Source organism: Gallus gallus, chromosome 31 (assembly GCF_016699485.2).
Source record: "Gallus gallus isolate bGalGal1 chromosome 31, bGalGal1.mat.broiler.GRCg7b, whole genome shotgun sequence".
NCBI lineage: Eukaryota > Metazoa > Chordata > Aves > Galliformes > Phasianidae > Gallus > Gallus gallus.
Window position 1 is genome coordinate 1628301 of NC_052562.1, and position 16409 is coordinate 1644709.

The following is a 16409-nucleotide window of genomic DNA, read 5'->3' on the forward strand; positions in this document are numbered from 1 at the left end:
GAATAAAACCCTCCTGAGGAAGAGGAAGGGTAAAACCTTCCAGAAATGGGAATCCGCCTTCAAAAAGAAGAATAAACCCTTCAGAATAGGATTTCTCCCACAGGAGTGGGGGGTTGGGGGGGAGGGGGAGAAGGGGAACTCTCCAGAAGTGGGAGTCCTGTACCAGAAATGTTGCGGGATGGCTGCTGGTTTGGGTTGGAGTAATGAAGATGTGCCATGGGGAGCACATGTGCATCCTTAGAGTTTGCTGTGGGGACAGATGTGGTGCAGACACAGGGCACATGGTAAGGATAAGGACACACGTGTGCACTATTGTGTACATGTATCAGTGTACGCGTAAGAGGCACACAAACACATACAGAGGCACAGAGCACAAAGCACACATGTGTACATTAATTGAGGACGTGTGATGGTGTACACACATGGAATTCACATGAACACATGCAGTGGTACATGCATGTATTGCACACGTGGTTGTAAGCACACACAGCACACCAGCAGTGTGCACGGTTGAAGTGCATCTGTGCACACAACATCCACGTGCATGTCCACACATATGGGAGACATCAGTGGGGTCTCCCAGTGCGCACATCAGCGTAGATAGTGGGGGGTTGGGGGTCAGCAGGAGGACCAGGGCACCGAGTTGTCGGGGGCTCCGCTTGCAGCTCAACATAGGTCAGACAGTCGCTGTCACTGCGTGGCGCCTGGGGACAGAGAGGGACAGGGGAGTGTCACTATGGGAGTCCCCAGTTTGCTTGGGGGGAAGTATGCAGGGAGTGTCCAAGAGGGTGGGTTTGGGGCTGAGATTTGGGGTCCCTAGGGGTCAGACACTGGAGACCGTGCACAGTGTTGAGGTCCCATTACTCAGTTTGAAGATGCCTGTGGGGTCTGGGCACTGTTCAGGGCTTGGTGGGCACAAGGGTATCTGGGAACTTAAATGTGGGGCTTGGGGAGACCCCTGGTGCAAATTAAATGTTTCCATCGGCTGGATTTGGGGATGCACATGAAGCTGGGTTAAGCCACATGGGGCTGGGAGTCCTATGTGCTCCCAGTGGGCAAGGACTGGGGTTCCCGAGTTGGGTTTGGGGCCCGAAGGGCAGACTGGGATTTGGGATTGCCTGACTCAGACACTGACCTGGAGCTGCACAGCCTCGGGCCTTCTGGGGGTGCACCTGCAACAAAAAAAGGAGAGAAGAGAGGAGTGGGTGTTAGGGGGGACCTGAAAGGACACATGGAGGATCTATAGATGTTGGAAGCCATTTAACCCATTCCCCACCATGGCGCTTATCTCTCAACCTCTGGCATCTGCGGGTAGTGAGGAGGAAGAAGATGATGAGGAGGGGGATGAACACAAAGGCGACAGCACAGCCCCCTGCCACTGCCACCACAGGTTCCTGTGGGACTCCACGGCAGCACCTGTGGGGTCCGGGTGATATGGAAGTCCCCATCTCCAAACATCATCCCCACAGCTATGGGATGCAGAGACAGTGCCACACATGGGTGTCACTGAGGACATGCAAATGGGAGCTGACACCTACCTGGGTGTGCAGATGTGGGTGTCACCTCCAGAGTGACGTTGTCCCCAAGGGGTGAGGACAGTAAGGGAAGTAGCCTTTGATGAGGTAGGAGCACCTATAGGTGCCATTATCAGTTGGGGTCACCTGAAAGAGGGTGAAGGTGGCCATACCCCCATCATCGGGGTGCTGGCGCTGGAGGGCAGCTGAGCACCCATCCTTGTGCAGGAGGAAAGTGGCCCCAAATCCTTGTTCCAGCAACGGATGGTGATGTTGGTCCCCGTCCCCACGTGTCCCCCAGGGCTCAGGAAATGCCGGGTGGGGGGAAGCTGAGATCTGTGTTCATGGATTCCCCTTTTGGGACAGGATGATGTGATGTCACGTCCTGATGTGGCAATATTAGCCCATAGGGGTGGTTGCACCGTGGGGTCCCTCTGGGGTGGGACAACTGGAGAGGTGCACTCTGCACACTGCACCTGTTGAGGTGCCCCACACGCTCTCAACCCTGGGGTGTCACACACTGTCACCAGAGGGCTGTGAGTGTGTCCCCTTGCATGGTGTCCCCCAGCGCATGCCACACTCTCTGCACAGTGCCCCAATAGGGCAGTCCGTGCTTGCCTGGGCTCTCCAGGGCAACAGCGTCAGACAGTGACTCAGAGGAACAACAGAAGACCATTTATTGAACTTTCCACCTTCAGCTAATCAACTGCCCTGCAACAAAATTAGGGGACGTCCTAGTAACAATGAATGAGCGACAGGGATAAAGGATACTTTGACACGGGTGTTATTGCCTTCTCTGCTACCTTCTGGAAAACTGAGGTTATGGCTGCTGCAGAAGAAGTGTAACAGAGTACTGGGAAGAAAATGAGGAAGAAAGGAGAATTCAGGAATTTGGTGGGCCTGGGAATGAGATGAGCTGCACAGGTGAGGATTTGGGGATGTTTGATTTCTTGGGATTTAGGGGTGTAAGGATGGGATTACAGCAACATGGAGCTCCAAGTGGGGAATTTGGGGGGTGTCCCTTCCAGAACACCTTAAAAATGAAGTACTGCAGGTGTGGGGGTATCAGCGGGGGTCACTGCACGAATCTCGGCGTAGGTCAGACAGTCACTGTCACTGGGGGGGCACCTGGAGACACAGGGGAACAGCGGGGTGCCACCATGGGGGTCTCCCACATGCTTCGGAGGGGGACCGATTGTGTTGGTATTTGGGAGTGGTGTTCAAGAGGGAGGGTCTGGAGCTGTGCGGTGGTTCCATTTGTAGATCCCAAGGGGGATGGTTGGGGGTCCTGCTGTGGTTTGGGGGTTCCCACAGGATCTGGAGTGTTAAGGGATTGTGGGACAATAGCGGATTAGATTTGTCATCCCTGTGGGTCATAGATTGGGGTTCCATATGAGCGTTTTTTGGGGTACCTTCTAGTGGGTTTGTGGGTGCTTAGGGCCTGGAGGGCTCCGATGGGTCTGGAGGCTGAGATTTTGTGTCTAGGGATTCCCCCCGATGCAGATTTTGGGTTCCCCATGGGCTGGATTTGGGAGGCATATAAAGGTATGGTGAGTCATATGGGGCTGTTGGTGCCGAGGGGTAATTCTGAGCAGGGTTTGGGTTTGCCTGGTGAGTTTTGGTGAGGCCCCACAGGGAAAGTTGGGAGACAGGGTTTGTGACCCACACAATAATCAGGAACTTCACAGCCTCGTGCATTATGAGGGGGCTCCTGAGTCAGAAAGTGGGTTATGGGGTGACCTTGAGTCACACTCCAGGAGCACAATCGCAAATTGACAGGGGATGAAAGGGAAGGCAAGGGACACCTGGGAGGGTCTATATGGGGTAGAAGGGCAGGTGGGGGACATTGCTGGAATCGGTAGTGGATGGTAGACATTTAAACTTGCTCACCACAGTTGTCATCTCTCCGTATCCAGAGGCTGCGGGCATCGATGACAAAGAAGACTCCGAGGCCAAAGACGAGTGCAGCCACAAAGCCCCTCACCAGTGCCATCACCAGATTGGCACGAGACGGCTCCTCAGCACCTGTGGGGTCCAGGAGTTTGGGTGTCCCTATTGCCAGCCACAACCCCCATGCAGACTGGATGCAGAGACACAGCCACCCATCCATGACGGGGGGCATGCAAATGGGGGGCTCAGACCCACCTGGGGGTGCAGGGGTGGGTGTCACCTCCAGCATCACGCTGTCCCCAAGGGGTGAGGACACAAAGGGGTAACCCCTGGGGCGATAGGAGCACCTGTAGGTTCCACTGTAAGCTGGGGTCACCACAAGGAAAGTAAAGTATGCAGCACCACCACCTCTGGAGTTCTGGTGCTTGATAGGGTCTGAGCTCCCATCCTTGTGCAGGAGGAAGGTGGCCCCATAGTCCTTGTTCCAGCAGCTGATGGTGACATTGGTCCCTGTTCCCACATGTTGCTCGGGGTGAATGGAAATGCTGGATGGGGGATATCTGACATCTGCATGAGGGAGGGAAGAGCAGTAGGACACGGTCCTGTGGGGAGCAGCCAGAGCCATTTGCTGTCCCCAGTGTCCTCACCTGTCAGCACCAGCTCCACAGGGTCACTCTTCACTGACACCTCGGCTGACTCAGACACCGAATACTGACACCGATAACGACCTGCGTGTTCCCGCAGTGTGCCAACATAGGAGAACTCGGCCGCGTCCTGCTCCTTCTTCTTCCTCTTGGCATATGACAAATGTCCTTCCCGGTACAGCCTGACCCAGGCAGCCAGCTGGGGCAGGTGGCAGCGCAGGGTGACATTGTCCCCCAGGGACACCCCCTGGCTGCGGTGCAGTGACAGGGAGGGTCGGGGCACTAGGACAGGGGACAGCAGTCAGCCTTGTCCCTGCGCACTGTCATGGGCCCACCTGCTCTCCCCCTGACCACGCTCCCCTCCCTCTGTCCCCATTCTCCCCCTGTCCCCATACTCACGTTGCTGTGCCCTGCTCGCTGCCACCAGCCACCAACCTGCAAGGGACATGGTCCTGGTCCCACACTGGGCCACCAACCCCTGTGGCACCACGTCCCCATTGTCACTCACCGAGAATGAGGTTCACTGCCATTGGTGCCATGAGGCAGGAGCAGCTTGTGGACAGTGAGACTGCAGAGGGGAAAGTAAGTGGCCAGAGAGCTGCTGTCAGTTCCCCTTTCTTTTTCAGGATGATATGATGTCACCTCCTGATGTGGACATATTAGCACATAGGAGTGGTTGCACTGTGGGGCCCCTCTGGGGTGCGACAAGTGGAGAGATGCACTCTGCACACTGCGCCTGTTGAGATGCCCCACACGCTCTCAACCCTGGGCTGTCATGGATCATGGCTGCTGCAGGAGAAGTGTAAAAGATGACTGGGAGAAAAATGAGGAAGAGAGAGGAAAAGAAAGGAGAGAAATTGGAGAGAAGCAGAGAAGGAATGTAAGAGAGAGAGATGCAGGGAGGAAAGCAATCATGGTCCATTTTGAGGATTTGCAGTGCTGGTGCAGAAGGGGGGATGAGAGCGCTCATCCAATGATTGAAGTCACCACCTGGCAAAAAGGAGACATCAAGAAATGCAGCTTCTCTGGTGTCACAGAGTTATGTAGATAAAGCTGTGCCCGTGACAGGTCCGGAAATGTCTGGAGGTAACCTCTCAGCTCTCTTCCAGGATGGCTCCATGCTGGGACAGGCCCGAGCAGGGCCAAGCCATGGCTGCCTGGGAAATGCCAGTGCTGGGCTGCTCCCCTGTTCCTGAGGAGCTGGAAAGGGGCACTGTGTGCCCTTCCCCACCGGGAATGCCTTGGGCTCAGAAACACACAGTGTGTGCTGTGTTGGGAGCAGCGCTGCTGACAGCCCAGAAGGAGAGGCTGTCATTCAACGCACTGCTGATGGAAGGCTGAAATCCTGGCAGGGGCCATTGGCAGCCCTGCAGAGCCAATTCACTGCTGAACGGAATAGCACTCAGCGAGGGTATGTGGTGCTGCCAGACCCATCAGATCAGGAAATCATTCTGCTGTCTGAATTAGAAGGACAGGAACAAGGGATGGACCTTGCCTTGCTCTCAGAATGTGAGACAGCATTTTTGAGTCTGATTGAATGTACTGACACACAGAGGCAGTGTGCAGAAGCCATATACCCCACGAAGGAGTCAGCCTTCTTGTGTGTTGTTTCCAGCCTGCCTGTATTGCTCACTGATGGGTTCGCCCTCCTGGGCTTTCCTTTTTATGTTGACAGCCCTGTCGAAGCCTTCCTCGTTCTTCTTTTCACCCCTCACCACGTCCAGTTCCAGCTGGGCCTTGGCCTTCCTGCCCCCAGCCCCACACAGACCAGCACCAGCACCAACCTCCTGCCAGGCTCCCTGGCCCTGCTGACACTGCCTGTGCATCTGCTCCTTGCTCTCCACTTTGACCAGCAGGTCCCGCTTCAGCCATGCTGCTCTCTTGCCTTCCTTTCTGGACTGCCTGCACTGGGGATGGAGAGCTCTTGTGCCCTGAGCAAAGCGGCCTTACACATCTGACAGCTCTGCTCCTCTCCCTGTCCTTGAGGACAGATTCCCAGCTGTGTGGGCTGCTTCCCATCACTCTGTTACTCATCCGTCCATCCATCCACCCAAAAAAACTCTGTTCAGTCCCCACATCCACCATCCAGCGCCATAAATGTCACCCATCCCCAAAAATCTCCATCTCCTCTGAAACCTCCATCCAGCCCCTAAATCTCCATGCAACTCTGATCTCTACAGGCAGACACAATCTCTGCATCCAGGCCCACAAGGCTGCATTCAGACTCAAAGCCTCCAACCAACCCAACATTTCTATCCAGCCCCAAACCTCCATCGAGACTGCAGATCTTTCATGCAGCTCCCAGATCTCCCTGTGGCCCCCAAAATTCTCCATCCAGCCCCACAAAATCCTCCATCTGGACTCCATCATCTCCATCGAGCTCACAAACTCTCCAGCATTTCCTCTTTCATCACCAAAAGGGGGAAGTCAGCTCTCCTGCCCTTTCTCTCACTGCTGCTCCCACACACAGCCCTCCCACGCACAGACTTTCTCTTCTCCCCCAGTTTATGGCTAATCCCTATGCCATGGAGCTATTTAGATCAATCTAGATCAATCTATGCCCAATAGACCCGTGGGCCCAGTGGCTCGCAAAAAAATGAGAAGGGAAAAGGGAAAGGAGTAGGGGAACAGGACCTGGGCTCAGAGAGGGAAAGAGAATGGAACAGCGGCAATGATCTAAGCAGGAAAGCTTACTTTACTGACTGTGATATCAGAATGCAAGATAACACAATATAATACAATCTAATTGAAATTGAGGGTAATAAATCAAATAAAACAAGAGAGAGAAAGATTCCAACACCGAAAGGCCTACTTTAAAGAAGGCGCACAGCTTGGAAGCACACCCAGCCCTCTGCGTGGCTACCAGAGAGAGAGAGAGAGCTGACAGAGCCCGATCCCGTGACTTCAGTGCCGTATCTTCCTTCTCTGACCGTGAGGTCCTCTGGGATATGCTTTTCTTCTTCTCTTCTGAGAAGCAGGTATCTGGAAGGTTGTCAATCCACGGGCCAGGAGTATTAATGCTTTAATTGCCCGTGCTGTCCATGCTGTTATGATGTGGAATACCAACAGCAAAATTACCAAACGATGACATGCTCCACTCCATCTTTTCTGTTTTTAGCATCTCTTGGGGGGTGGTGAGCAACTGCTTTGTGCAACATTTCTTTACAACTCTCTACACATAAATACACACATGTAGACATATACTATAAGCATTACTGTTATTTCTCTCTTCCTGTTTTCTCTTAGCACATAGATTTAATCTTGACCCACAAGTTGTGGCATTTTATTCTGAGTCTCTTCGGGATCCCACTGGGAGGGGTCAGTGAGAATAAAAGCTGTGTGGTGCTGAGCTGCTGCTGGGTGACAGCACCGCAGTCCTTGTGGTGCCCAACGTGGGGCCCGAAGGGTGCAGATCCCCACAGCTGTGAGCAGAACGTGTTCCAACACAACTGCTCTCAGCAGTACTGCAGCCTCAGAGCTGCTGCTCACAGCGCTGAGCTGTTCCTTCCCTCTGGGCCATCCCAGCTCTCAGAGCTCTTTCCTTCCCTGCGCTGCCGCTGCTTCTCCTCTCCAAGGGCTGCCCTGCAATTCTGGATGCTTCTGCCCGTTGGCCTGCAGCGTGTGCTCATGGCACAGCGGCCATGGATGCAATGTGCTCCTTGTGCTCAGCAGTGCCATCGCTCGCGCTGCAGGAACCTCTCCACGGGAACTCCTCACACGGGCACTCTGCTCCACACAAGTGCTGTGGAACAACAAAACCCATTTTCTGACAGGTTTTCTTTGCTTGCTACCCCTCAAACATTCGCAAGACAAGGCTCTTGCCAGAACAACAGAGGCTGCAAAGCACGAGATGCTGTGAGATAACCGGACAGCCTTTGTGTGTCCACCAATGGCACTGCTTCACCACAAGCACCTTTCTGGTACAGACACATTCTGACCAATGTGGCATTGTGAACTCACTTCTTTACATCCTTTCGATGCTGCAGCCACCCACCAGCAGGCACAAAGGGATGCCCAGAGAAGCTGCATTTCTTGCTGTCTCCTTTTGGCCAGGTGGAGACTTCAGTGATTGGATGAGCGCTCTCATCCCCCCTTCTGCTCCAGCACTGCAGCTCCTCAAAACGGACCACGATTGCTTTTCTCCTTCCATCTCTCTCTCTCTTATGTTCCTTCTCTGCTTCTCTCCATTTCCTCTCTTTCTTTCTTTTTCTCTCTCTCCCTCATTTACATCCCGGTCATCTTTACTCTTCTCCTGCAGCAGCCATAACCTCAATTTCCCTGGAGGTGGCAGAGAAGGCAATAACACCAGTGCCAAAGTATCCTTTCTCTGTATTGCGCATTCATTGTTACTTATTGTAAGTCCCCTAATTTCAGTGCAGGGCAGTTGATTGATGATGGTGGACAGTTCAATAAATGGTCTTCTGTTCCTCTGAGTCACTGTCTGACGCTGTTGCCCTGGAGAGCCCAGGCAAGCACGAACTGCCTATTTGGGGCACTGTGCAGAGAGTGTGGCGTGCGTTGGGGGACACCATGCCAGGGGACACACTCACAGCCCTTTGGGACAGTGTGTGACGCCCCAGGGTTGAGAGCGTGTGGGGCACCTCAACAGTCACAGTGTGCAGTGTGCACCTCTCCAGTTGTCCCACCCCAGAGGGACCCCACAGTGCAACCATCCAGATGGGCTAATATCGCCTCATCAGGAGGTGAGATCACATCATCCTGACTAAATAGGGGAACTGGCAGCAGCTCTCCGGCCACTCCCTGTCCCCACTGCAGTCTCGCTGTCCCCAGGCTGCTCCTGCCTCATGGCACCAATGGCAGTGGCTCTGTGAGAGGTAGACTGTGTTTTTGCAGTGGAAATTTCCAGTATTTCTGTATGTAGCCTAGGATAAGTTGCCTTTCCCAAAGAAAGTTGCTGAACAGAGTAAAGTTGAGAGTGGGGAGTTACAACCTAGGTAGAATTGACGCAGGCACTAGGGTAAAGGTGAGAGTCAAAACGAGTGACAGCATTGTCCTCGTATCGCTATAAAAAGTCCAGAACATACCCAAAGACAATGGGTTGGTAACAGACTTGGTATGGAATTGTAACGGAGCTAAGGAAGTGTAACAGAGGTATGGATGTGTAATGAAGCTATGGAAGTGTAACATAGCAGCAGCGTCAGAAGACTGTGAGCCTGAGATGCTCAACCAATGAGTGCCAGGGGAGGCTTTACCTGCGTCGGACCCAGGGTGCATAACGGAATGGATTTCACCTACTGGTTGCATAATATCTCCCTGATCAGTAGGGGGCATGCTCCCATTACTGCAATAAGGAACAAACTGCTCTTCAAAGAGACCTTGGCCTGACTAGAAACTGTTGATCTTGAGCGTGTTTCTCACACCCTTTCCCCTTTTTGATGCAGGTGAACCCCTCAAGAGTTCAAAGGCCAATGAGGCCTGCGTGATGTGACCTCAAATCCCAAACAGTCCCTTCAACCCTTGTCACGGAGTTATCTAGATAGATCTGTGCCCGTGCCTGGGGGGCAGTAGGCTCGCGGGGCCCCCTGGCTTCCTGAGGAAAAAAAAACAAAAAACAAAAAATGGAGCAGCAGCAACAATCTAAGGAGAACTTATTTTACTAACTACAATGTTGGAATGCAAGATGACACGATATAATACAATCTAATTGGAAGTAAGGATAATCAATCAAATGAAATGAGAGAGAGCGAAAGAGCGATAGAGAGAGAGAGAGAGAGAGAGAGAGAGAGTTTCCAAAACCGAAAGCTTTACTTGATGAAGGCGCCCGGCTTGGAAAGCACAGCCACTCCTCTCCCAGCAGCAAGCGAAAGTGAAGAAGACCGCGCGCAACCAGATGACATATCTTCTGTGATGTGTCTTCCTTCTCTGACCGTGAGGTCCTCTGGGATACGTAGTTCTTCTCTTTTGTCCATGATGTTATGATGTGGAATACCAATAGCAAAGATGCAAAACCATGACACAGCTCTCCCCCAGGAAGGCTCCATGCTGGGACAGGCCCGAGCAGGGACAAGCCATGGCTGCCTGGGAAATGCCAGTGCTGGGCTGCTCCCCTGTTCCTGAGGAGCTGAAAAGGGGCACTGTGTGCCCTTCCCCACCGGGAATGCCTTGGGCTCAGAACCACACAGTGTGCGCTGTGTTGGGAGCAGTGCTGCTGACAGCCCAGAAGAAGAGGCTGTCATTCAGCACACTGCTGATGGAAGGCTGAAATCCTGGCAGGGGCCATTGGCAGCCCTGCAGAGCCAATTCACTGCTGAACAGAATAGCACTCAGCGAGGGTGTGTGGTGCTGCCAGATGCATCAGATCAGGAAATCATCCTGCAGTCTGAATGAGAAGGACAGGAACAAGGGATAAACCTTGCCTTGCTCTCAGAATGTGGGACAGCATTTTTGAGTCTGATTGAATGTACTGACACACAGAGGCTGTGTGCGGAACCCATATACCCCATGAAGGAGTCAGCCTTCTTGTCTGTTGTTTCCAGCCTGCCTGCATTGCTCTCTGATGGGTTTGCCCCCCTGGGCTTTCCTTTTCAGGTTGACAGCCCTGTCAAAGCCTTCCTTGTTCTTCTTTGCACCCCTCACCACGTCCAGTTCCAGCTGGGCCTTGGCCTTCCTGCCCCCAGCCCCACAGAAACCAGCACCTACACCAACCTCCTGCCACGCTCCCTAGTCCTGCTGACACTGCCTGTGCATCTGCTTCTTGCTCTCCACTTTGACCAGCAGGTCCCGCTTCAGCCATGCTGCTCTCTTGCCTTCCTTTCCGGACTGCCTGCACTGGGGATGGAGAGCTCTTGTGCCCTGGGCAAAGCGGCCTTACACATCTGACAGCTCTGCTCCTCTCCCTGTCCTTGAGGACAGATTCCCAGCTGTGTGGGCTGCTTTCCATCACTCTGTTGCCCATCCATCCATCCCTCCATCCATCCATCCATCCATCCATCCATCCTCCTGCTGGATCTCCTGCTCCTGGGGATGCACCTCCTGATCCAGTATGGACACACCAAATTCAAGCCACCTTCTGCCTGTCAGTCTCTCCATCTTCCCACCTGTTGGCCCTTCTATCCACCCACACACCTGAACTATCTTTCCTAATATCTATCTGTCCTACCAAAACCAATACCTCCACTCACCCCAAAAATCCTTTACCAGACCCTAAAATCCTGCAATCGACCTACAGCATCTGCGTTCTGACCCCAAAACTTCCATTCATCCCAGTGATCTCCACCCATTCCCAAAACCTCCATCTCACAACAATCTCTGCATCCAGCCCCACAATCTCCATCCAGCCACCTCAAATCCTTCATCCAGTCCCAACATCCACACCCCACCGCACCCTCCACACACAGCCCTCCAAAACCTCAATGAACCCCAGGACCTTCAGCCACAAAAATCATCATGCACCTCAAAAAAACTCTATTCAGTCCCCACATCCACCATCCAGCCCCATAAATGTCACCCATCCCCCAAAATCTCTGTCCCCTCTGAAATCTCCATCCTGCCCCTAAATCAACACCAACCTCTGATCTGTACATCCAGACACAATCTCTACATCCAGGCCACCAAGACTCCATTCAGCCACCAAATCCATCATTCATACCGTAATACCCCATCTACACCAAAACCTCCATCCACCCCACAATCCTTCACTCAGACCCAAAGCCTCCAACCAACCCAACATTTCTATCCAGCCCAAAACCTCCATCGAGAAGACTGCAGATCCTTCATGAAGCTGCCAGATCTCCCTGTGGCCCCAAAAAGTCTCCATCGACCCCCCACAATCCTCCATCTGGACTCCATAATCTCCATCGAGCTCACAAACTCTCCAGCGTTTCCCCTTCCACCACCAAAAGGGGGAAGTCAGCTCTCCTGCCCTTCCCCGCACTGCTGCTCCCACACACAGCCCTCCCACACACCAACTTCCTCTTCTCCCCCACTTTCTGGAAAACCCCACAACCCCTCTGTCCTGTTCCCAACCGTCACCCAAAGGCATTTTCCCTCTTCACCACAAATCCTGCCTCAAAACCACTGTGGGATGGGGGCTGCTTTGCCTTGTGGAGATGGAGATGCGCTGTGGGGAGCACTCGGAAAGGACACGCGTGTGCTGTGGGGACAAATGTGGTGCCAGCACAACGCACGTGTTGATGACATGCATGTGCTGTGGACGCACACGTGTAGTGCAGACCCAGGGAGCACATGCTAAGGAGACACATGAGCAGCAGTGTGTACAGCTGGTGGTGCACACATACGGCATCGCACAGACACACACAGAAGCACAGAGTTCAGCGTGTCCCACACGTGTGTATGTACACCTGATGTGCACATGGGATGGTGCACACCCGTTTAATACACATCCACGTGTTCACACGCACAGGTACATGGCTGTAATTCACACGTGATGGTGAGCACACCGCGCACACCGGCACTGTGCACCCTTGAAGTCCATGTGTGCACACAACACACCCGTGTTTGCGTACACATCTGGGGGCATCAGCGGGGTCCCCGCGTGCCCACCTCGGCATAGATAATGGGGGGCTCAGGGGTGGTAGAAGAGCCGGGGGGGTGGGTGCTGGGGGTCACCGCTTGCAGCTGGGCGTAGGTCAGACCCTCGCTGTCACCGGGGGACACCTGGGGACACAGGGACAGCAGTGTGACCATGGGATCCCAACATCCCAACTGAGGGGATGATGGCACTGAGTAATGTGTGGGGGTCTTTCCAGGAAAAGGGGGTTGGGATTGTGGGGTGGTGTAGATTTTGGGAAGCTGTGGCTGTGACATTGGGGTTCCCTGTGGGTGGTGTTTGGGGGTCACATTCTTGTTAGAGGGTGCCAATGGAGTCTGGGGATGTTTAATGCTTGGAGCATGCCAGGGGGCTTCAGTTTGGGGTGTGAGGCATCCCCATGGTGGAGATTTGGAGGCCCCCTGGGATGGCATTGCTGTTAAACAAAACATCATGGGAAGCCATAAAAGGGATTCACTATGGGCAGGGTTTGGGGTTCCCTGTTGAGCTCTGGGGGAGGGGCAATGGGGCACGTTGCAATTAGGGTCTCCTGACCCAGACACTGACCTGGAACTGCACAGCCTCAGGGCCTCTGGAGGTGGCACCTGAGTCAGAGGGAGAGGAGAATGTTGGGATTATGGAGGGCACAAACAACACTAGTGGGGATCTATAGGGGATCTATGGGGGATCAAAGCCATTTAATCTCTTGCCCACCAGGCCTCAAATCACTCAGCATTTGTCTTCTCTGGGCAACAAGGAGCAAAGAGGCAGTGAGGACGATGATGATGACAATGGCAGCAGCACAGGCCCCCACCACTACTGCCACCAGGTTCCTGCTGGGACCCCCATTGACACCTGTGAGGTTGAAGTGCTTTAGGTGTCCCCATACACAGCCCTCACCACAGTGGATGAGGGATGCAGTGACACTGTCAGCCATGGGTGAGAAGGGGAGCACAGAATGGGGGCTCAGACCTACCTGGGGGTGCAGGTCTGGGAATCACTTCCAGGGTCACATTATCCCCAAGGGGTGAGAACAGAAGGCAGCAGCCGCTGATGCGGTAGGAGCACCTATAGGTGCCAGAGTCAGCTGGGGTCACCCCAAAGAGGGTGAAGGTGGCAGTGCCCCAATAATCGGGTTCCTGGTGCTGGATAGGGGCTGAGTGCCCGTCCTTGTGCAGGAGGAAGGCGGCCCCATATTCCTGGTTCGAGCACTGGATGGTGACATTGGTCCCTATCTCCACATGTTCTTTGGGGCTCAGGGAAATGCCAGGTGGGGGATAGCTGTTATCTGAGCTCAGAGAGGTAACAGAGATGAAACACAGCCCTGTGGGAACAGCCCAGGGCCATCTGCTTTCCTCAGTGCCCTCACCTGTTACCACCAGCTTCACGGGGTCACTCTTCTCCGATGTCCCTGCAGGTGCCAACCCCTGGTACTGGCACTGATATGTCCCCGAATCTTTCTTCTTTATTCCAGCCAAGGAGAACTCAGCCACGTCCTGCTCCTGGTCCATTTCCTTTCTGGATCTCCACTGTCCATCCCGATACAGCTCAACCCTGGTAGCTGGCTGGGGCAGGTGGCAGCGCAGGGTGACAGTGTTCCCCAGGGACACCCCCTGGCTGGGGTGCAGCAACAGGGAGGGTCGGGGCACTAGGACAGGGGACAACAGTCGGCCTTGTCCCTGCACACCCTCCTGGGCCCCTCTGCTGGTCCCCTGACCACACTCCCCTGCCTCCGTCCCCATTTTCCCCTCTCCCCCCGTCCCCATACTCACATTGCTGTGCCCGGCTCACTGCCACCAGCCACCAACCTGCAAGGGACACGGTCCTGGTCCCAATCAGGGCCACCAACCCCCGTGGCAACACATCCCCATGGTCACTCACCCAGGATGAGGTCCACCGCCATTGGTGCCATGAGGCAGGAGCAGCTTGTGACAGTGAGACTGCAGCAGAGGAAGGAAGTGGCCGGAGAGCTGCTTTCAGTTTCCAAGGGAGAAGAAGTGACATGATGTCACCTCCTCAGTGTTGCAATTGCGGTCCCCAAGGGGTGGTGTCTTTGGGGATACGCCATGGGCTTCTCTGCATGAAGCTGGAACTGCAGTCCCTGTTGGGATGCCCCACACAGGCGGTCACCTCTCAGCTGTCACACGCTTCCTGCAAGGCACTGCCAGTGTGTGGCAATGCACGGCATCATCTAAGGGGGTGTAAAACACAGGACATGTGGCTTCAGTGGGGTGTCCCACATGGGATGTCACAGGTGGTCCCCAACACATCCAGCCTGCTGTCTCCACGAACTTTGGGTTCCAAACTCTGTCCCCACTGTGCTTTCCTCCACCATCCTCAATGAGGACAGCAGCAGGAACCACTGGGGACACAGTGACACCCACACAGACCTCTGTCGCATGCTAAGGACACACACATGTGCATTATTTTGTGTAGGAAATCAGCGGGAGACAAGTCTCATGCTTTCATGATCAACAAGTCTCAGCTTTATTGAAGCACACGCAGGCATTTATACGATAGTTAATGAGCTACTACATATGCCAAATTGGGTTCTCTTATTGGTTAGTTCTTTACGTGAGAAAGTAACCATCAACGCTAGGTACCGTGACAGTCCCGTGATGAATGCCCGATTGTTTACTGCATACCACTCAATTTTCTTAACTGCAGCATGTTCTTATCACTTCCTTGCTCCTGAGTGAGGGCAGCACAACCTTGCCTGGTTTAATGAGCAGGGCCCTATCTCCTTACCAGCTGCATCCCATCATGGCCCCTCTCCCGGAGCCAGTGCTCCGGGTCCCAAAAGCTCTCCACAATTTTGTATGTGTATCCATGCACAAACACAATGTCACAGACACACAGAGGCAGAGCACTAAGCATGTAGTACATGTGTGTACGGCTGCTGCGCGTATGTGACTGTGCACACATGTAATATACATGAAGACATGCAGTGGCACACACGGGGATGCAGACCTATGGGTGTGCACACGTGTGGTTGGGAACATGGACTCATCGAGGCCTTCGGGTGGCTGGGGACAGATCTGATGTCCCACAGGACTGGTGATGTGATGTTGGGGTGGATTGCCAAGAGTTCTGTTTGCCAGAGGCACGGTGGGTGTATTTCTGGGCAGTACTGGGAAGGCGTGAGGAATCCCTGAGGAATGAGGAGTTCCTCTGGGGCAGATGGGGAAGGAGTGCAGTCCCACAGGGCTGGCTGTGGGGCGGTGCTGTGGTTTGGGGATGGGGGTCCCAGAGCTGGGAGGGGATGGCACAGAGGGACAGAACTGTAGGGCTGGGGTGATCTGTGGGGATCGTCGAGTCCTGCGGCTGCCCCCCCACCCTACCCCACCCCATATAAAATGAGCTCTGCCCCACAGAGCAGCCCAGCCCAAGCATGGATGCACACCCATGGCTCCCAGCAGCCACACAGCGCTGTGTGATGGGCACTGTGTGAGCTGAGATGGGGACACGAGGCGCAGTGCGGTGCTGATGGGAGCGATGGCCGATGGTGCTGTGCGCTGTGACACATCGCTGTGCTCAGTGCTGTGAACAGCAGAAAGACGCAGCTGTGCTCTGTGCTGTGTGCAGGGATGGGGGAACAGGGCTCCAAAGTGAGGAGAAATTCATCCCTTTGGGGGTTTATCTGTGAGACTCCATTTTATGCCACCATGAACACGTGAGCTGTGAATCTTCCGATGGAATGCACAGCACTGCAGGCAGGCATTCAGCTCAGAACTGTGGCTGTGTGTCTCTGCCAGGCTCCATCAGCCCTCTCTGAGCAGAGAGAAACACCCAGCGCTCCACATCTGCCTCATCCGTGGCACCGCCCTTTGGGGTATGGACATCTGTGACAAA

General features: G+C 54.2%; 4 protein-coding genes and 1 long non-coding RNA gene across 9 annotated transcripts in view; 1 reads left to right on the plus strand and 4 right to left on the minus strand.

The window, feature by feature from the left end:
- LOC112531103 overlaps positions 1-1752 on the minus strand; it is a 2278-nt gene extending 526 nt beyond the window's left edge. Inside the window, exons 1-3 of the long non-coding RNA XR_005842303.1 lie at positions 1277-1752; positions 1136-1172; positions 1-704 (exon numbers count right to left, since the gene is read on the minus strand). The exon at positions 1-704 is cut by the window's left edge and continues 526 nt beyond it. This is a non-coding gene — a long non-coding RNA (uncharacterized LOC112531103). The remainder of the gene's footprint in view (positions 705-1135; positions 1173-1276) is intronic.
- Positions 1-16409, minus strand: part of LOC124417463 (V-set and transmembrane domain-containing protein 1-like) — a 242283-nt gene that overhangs the window by 206166 nt on the left and 19708 nt on the right.
- Positions 1-16409, minus strand: part of CHIR-AB1 (immunoglobulin-like receptor CHIR-AB1) — a 173847-nt gene that overhangs the window by 17921 nt on the left and 139517 nt on the right. For 2 of the 4 annotated variants that reach the window (XM_046904774.1, XM_046904773.1), the window contains exon 1: positions 3405-3653. In XM_046904774.1, the coding sequence (XP_046760730.1) occupies positions 3405-3636 (232 nt within the window). In that variant the 5' untranslated portion in view covers positions 3637-3653. 4 annotated transcript variants of the gene reach the window in all.
- CHIR-A2 (immunoglobulin-like receptor CHIR-A2) overlaps positions 1-16409 on the plus strand; it is a gene marked incomplete at its 3' end in the record, with an annotated part of 151594 nt that overhangs the window by 8145 nt on the left and 127040 nt on the right.
- LOC100858226 (immunoglobulin superfamily member 1-like) lies at positions 12363-15040 on the minus strand. Of its 2 annotated transcripts, XM_040654279.2 has the most exons (7): positions 14439-14513; positions 14330-14365; positions 13927-14205; positions 13534-13845; positions 13272-13412; positions 13125-13162; positions 12363-12685 (listed from the first exon to the last, which is right to left on the minus strand). In XM_040654279.2, the coding sequence occupies exons 1-7, from the start codon at positions 14467-14469 to the stop codon at positions 12548-12550; spliced, it is 975 nt and encodes a 324-aa protein (XP_040510213.1). In that variant the 5' UTR covers positions 14470-14513; the 3' UTR covers positions 12363-12547. The 2 variants fall into 2 exon arrangements, with proteins under 2 accessions (XP_040510213.1, XP_040510212.1); XM_040654278.2 differs by having other exon boundaries at positions 14330-15040.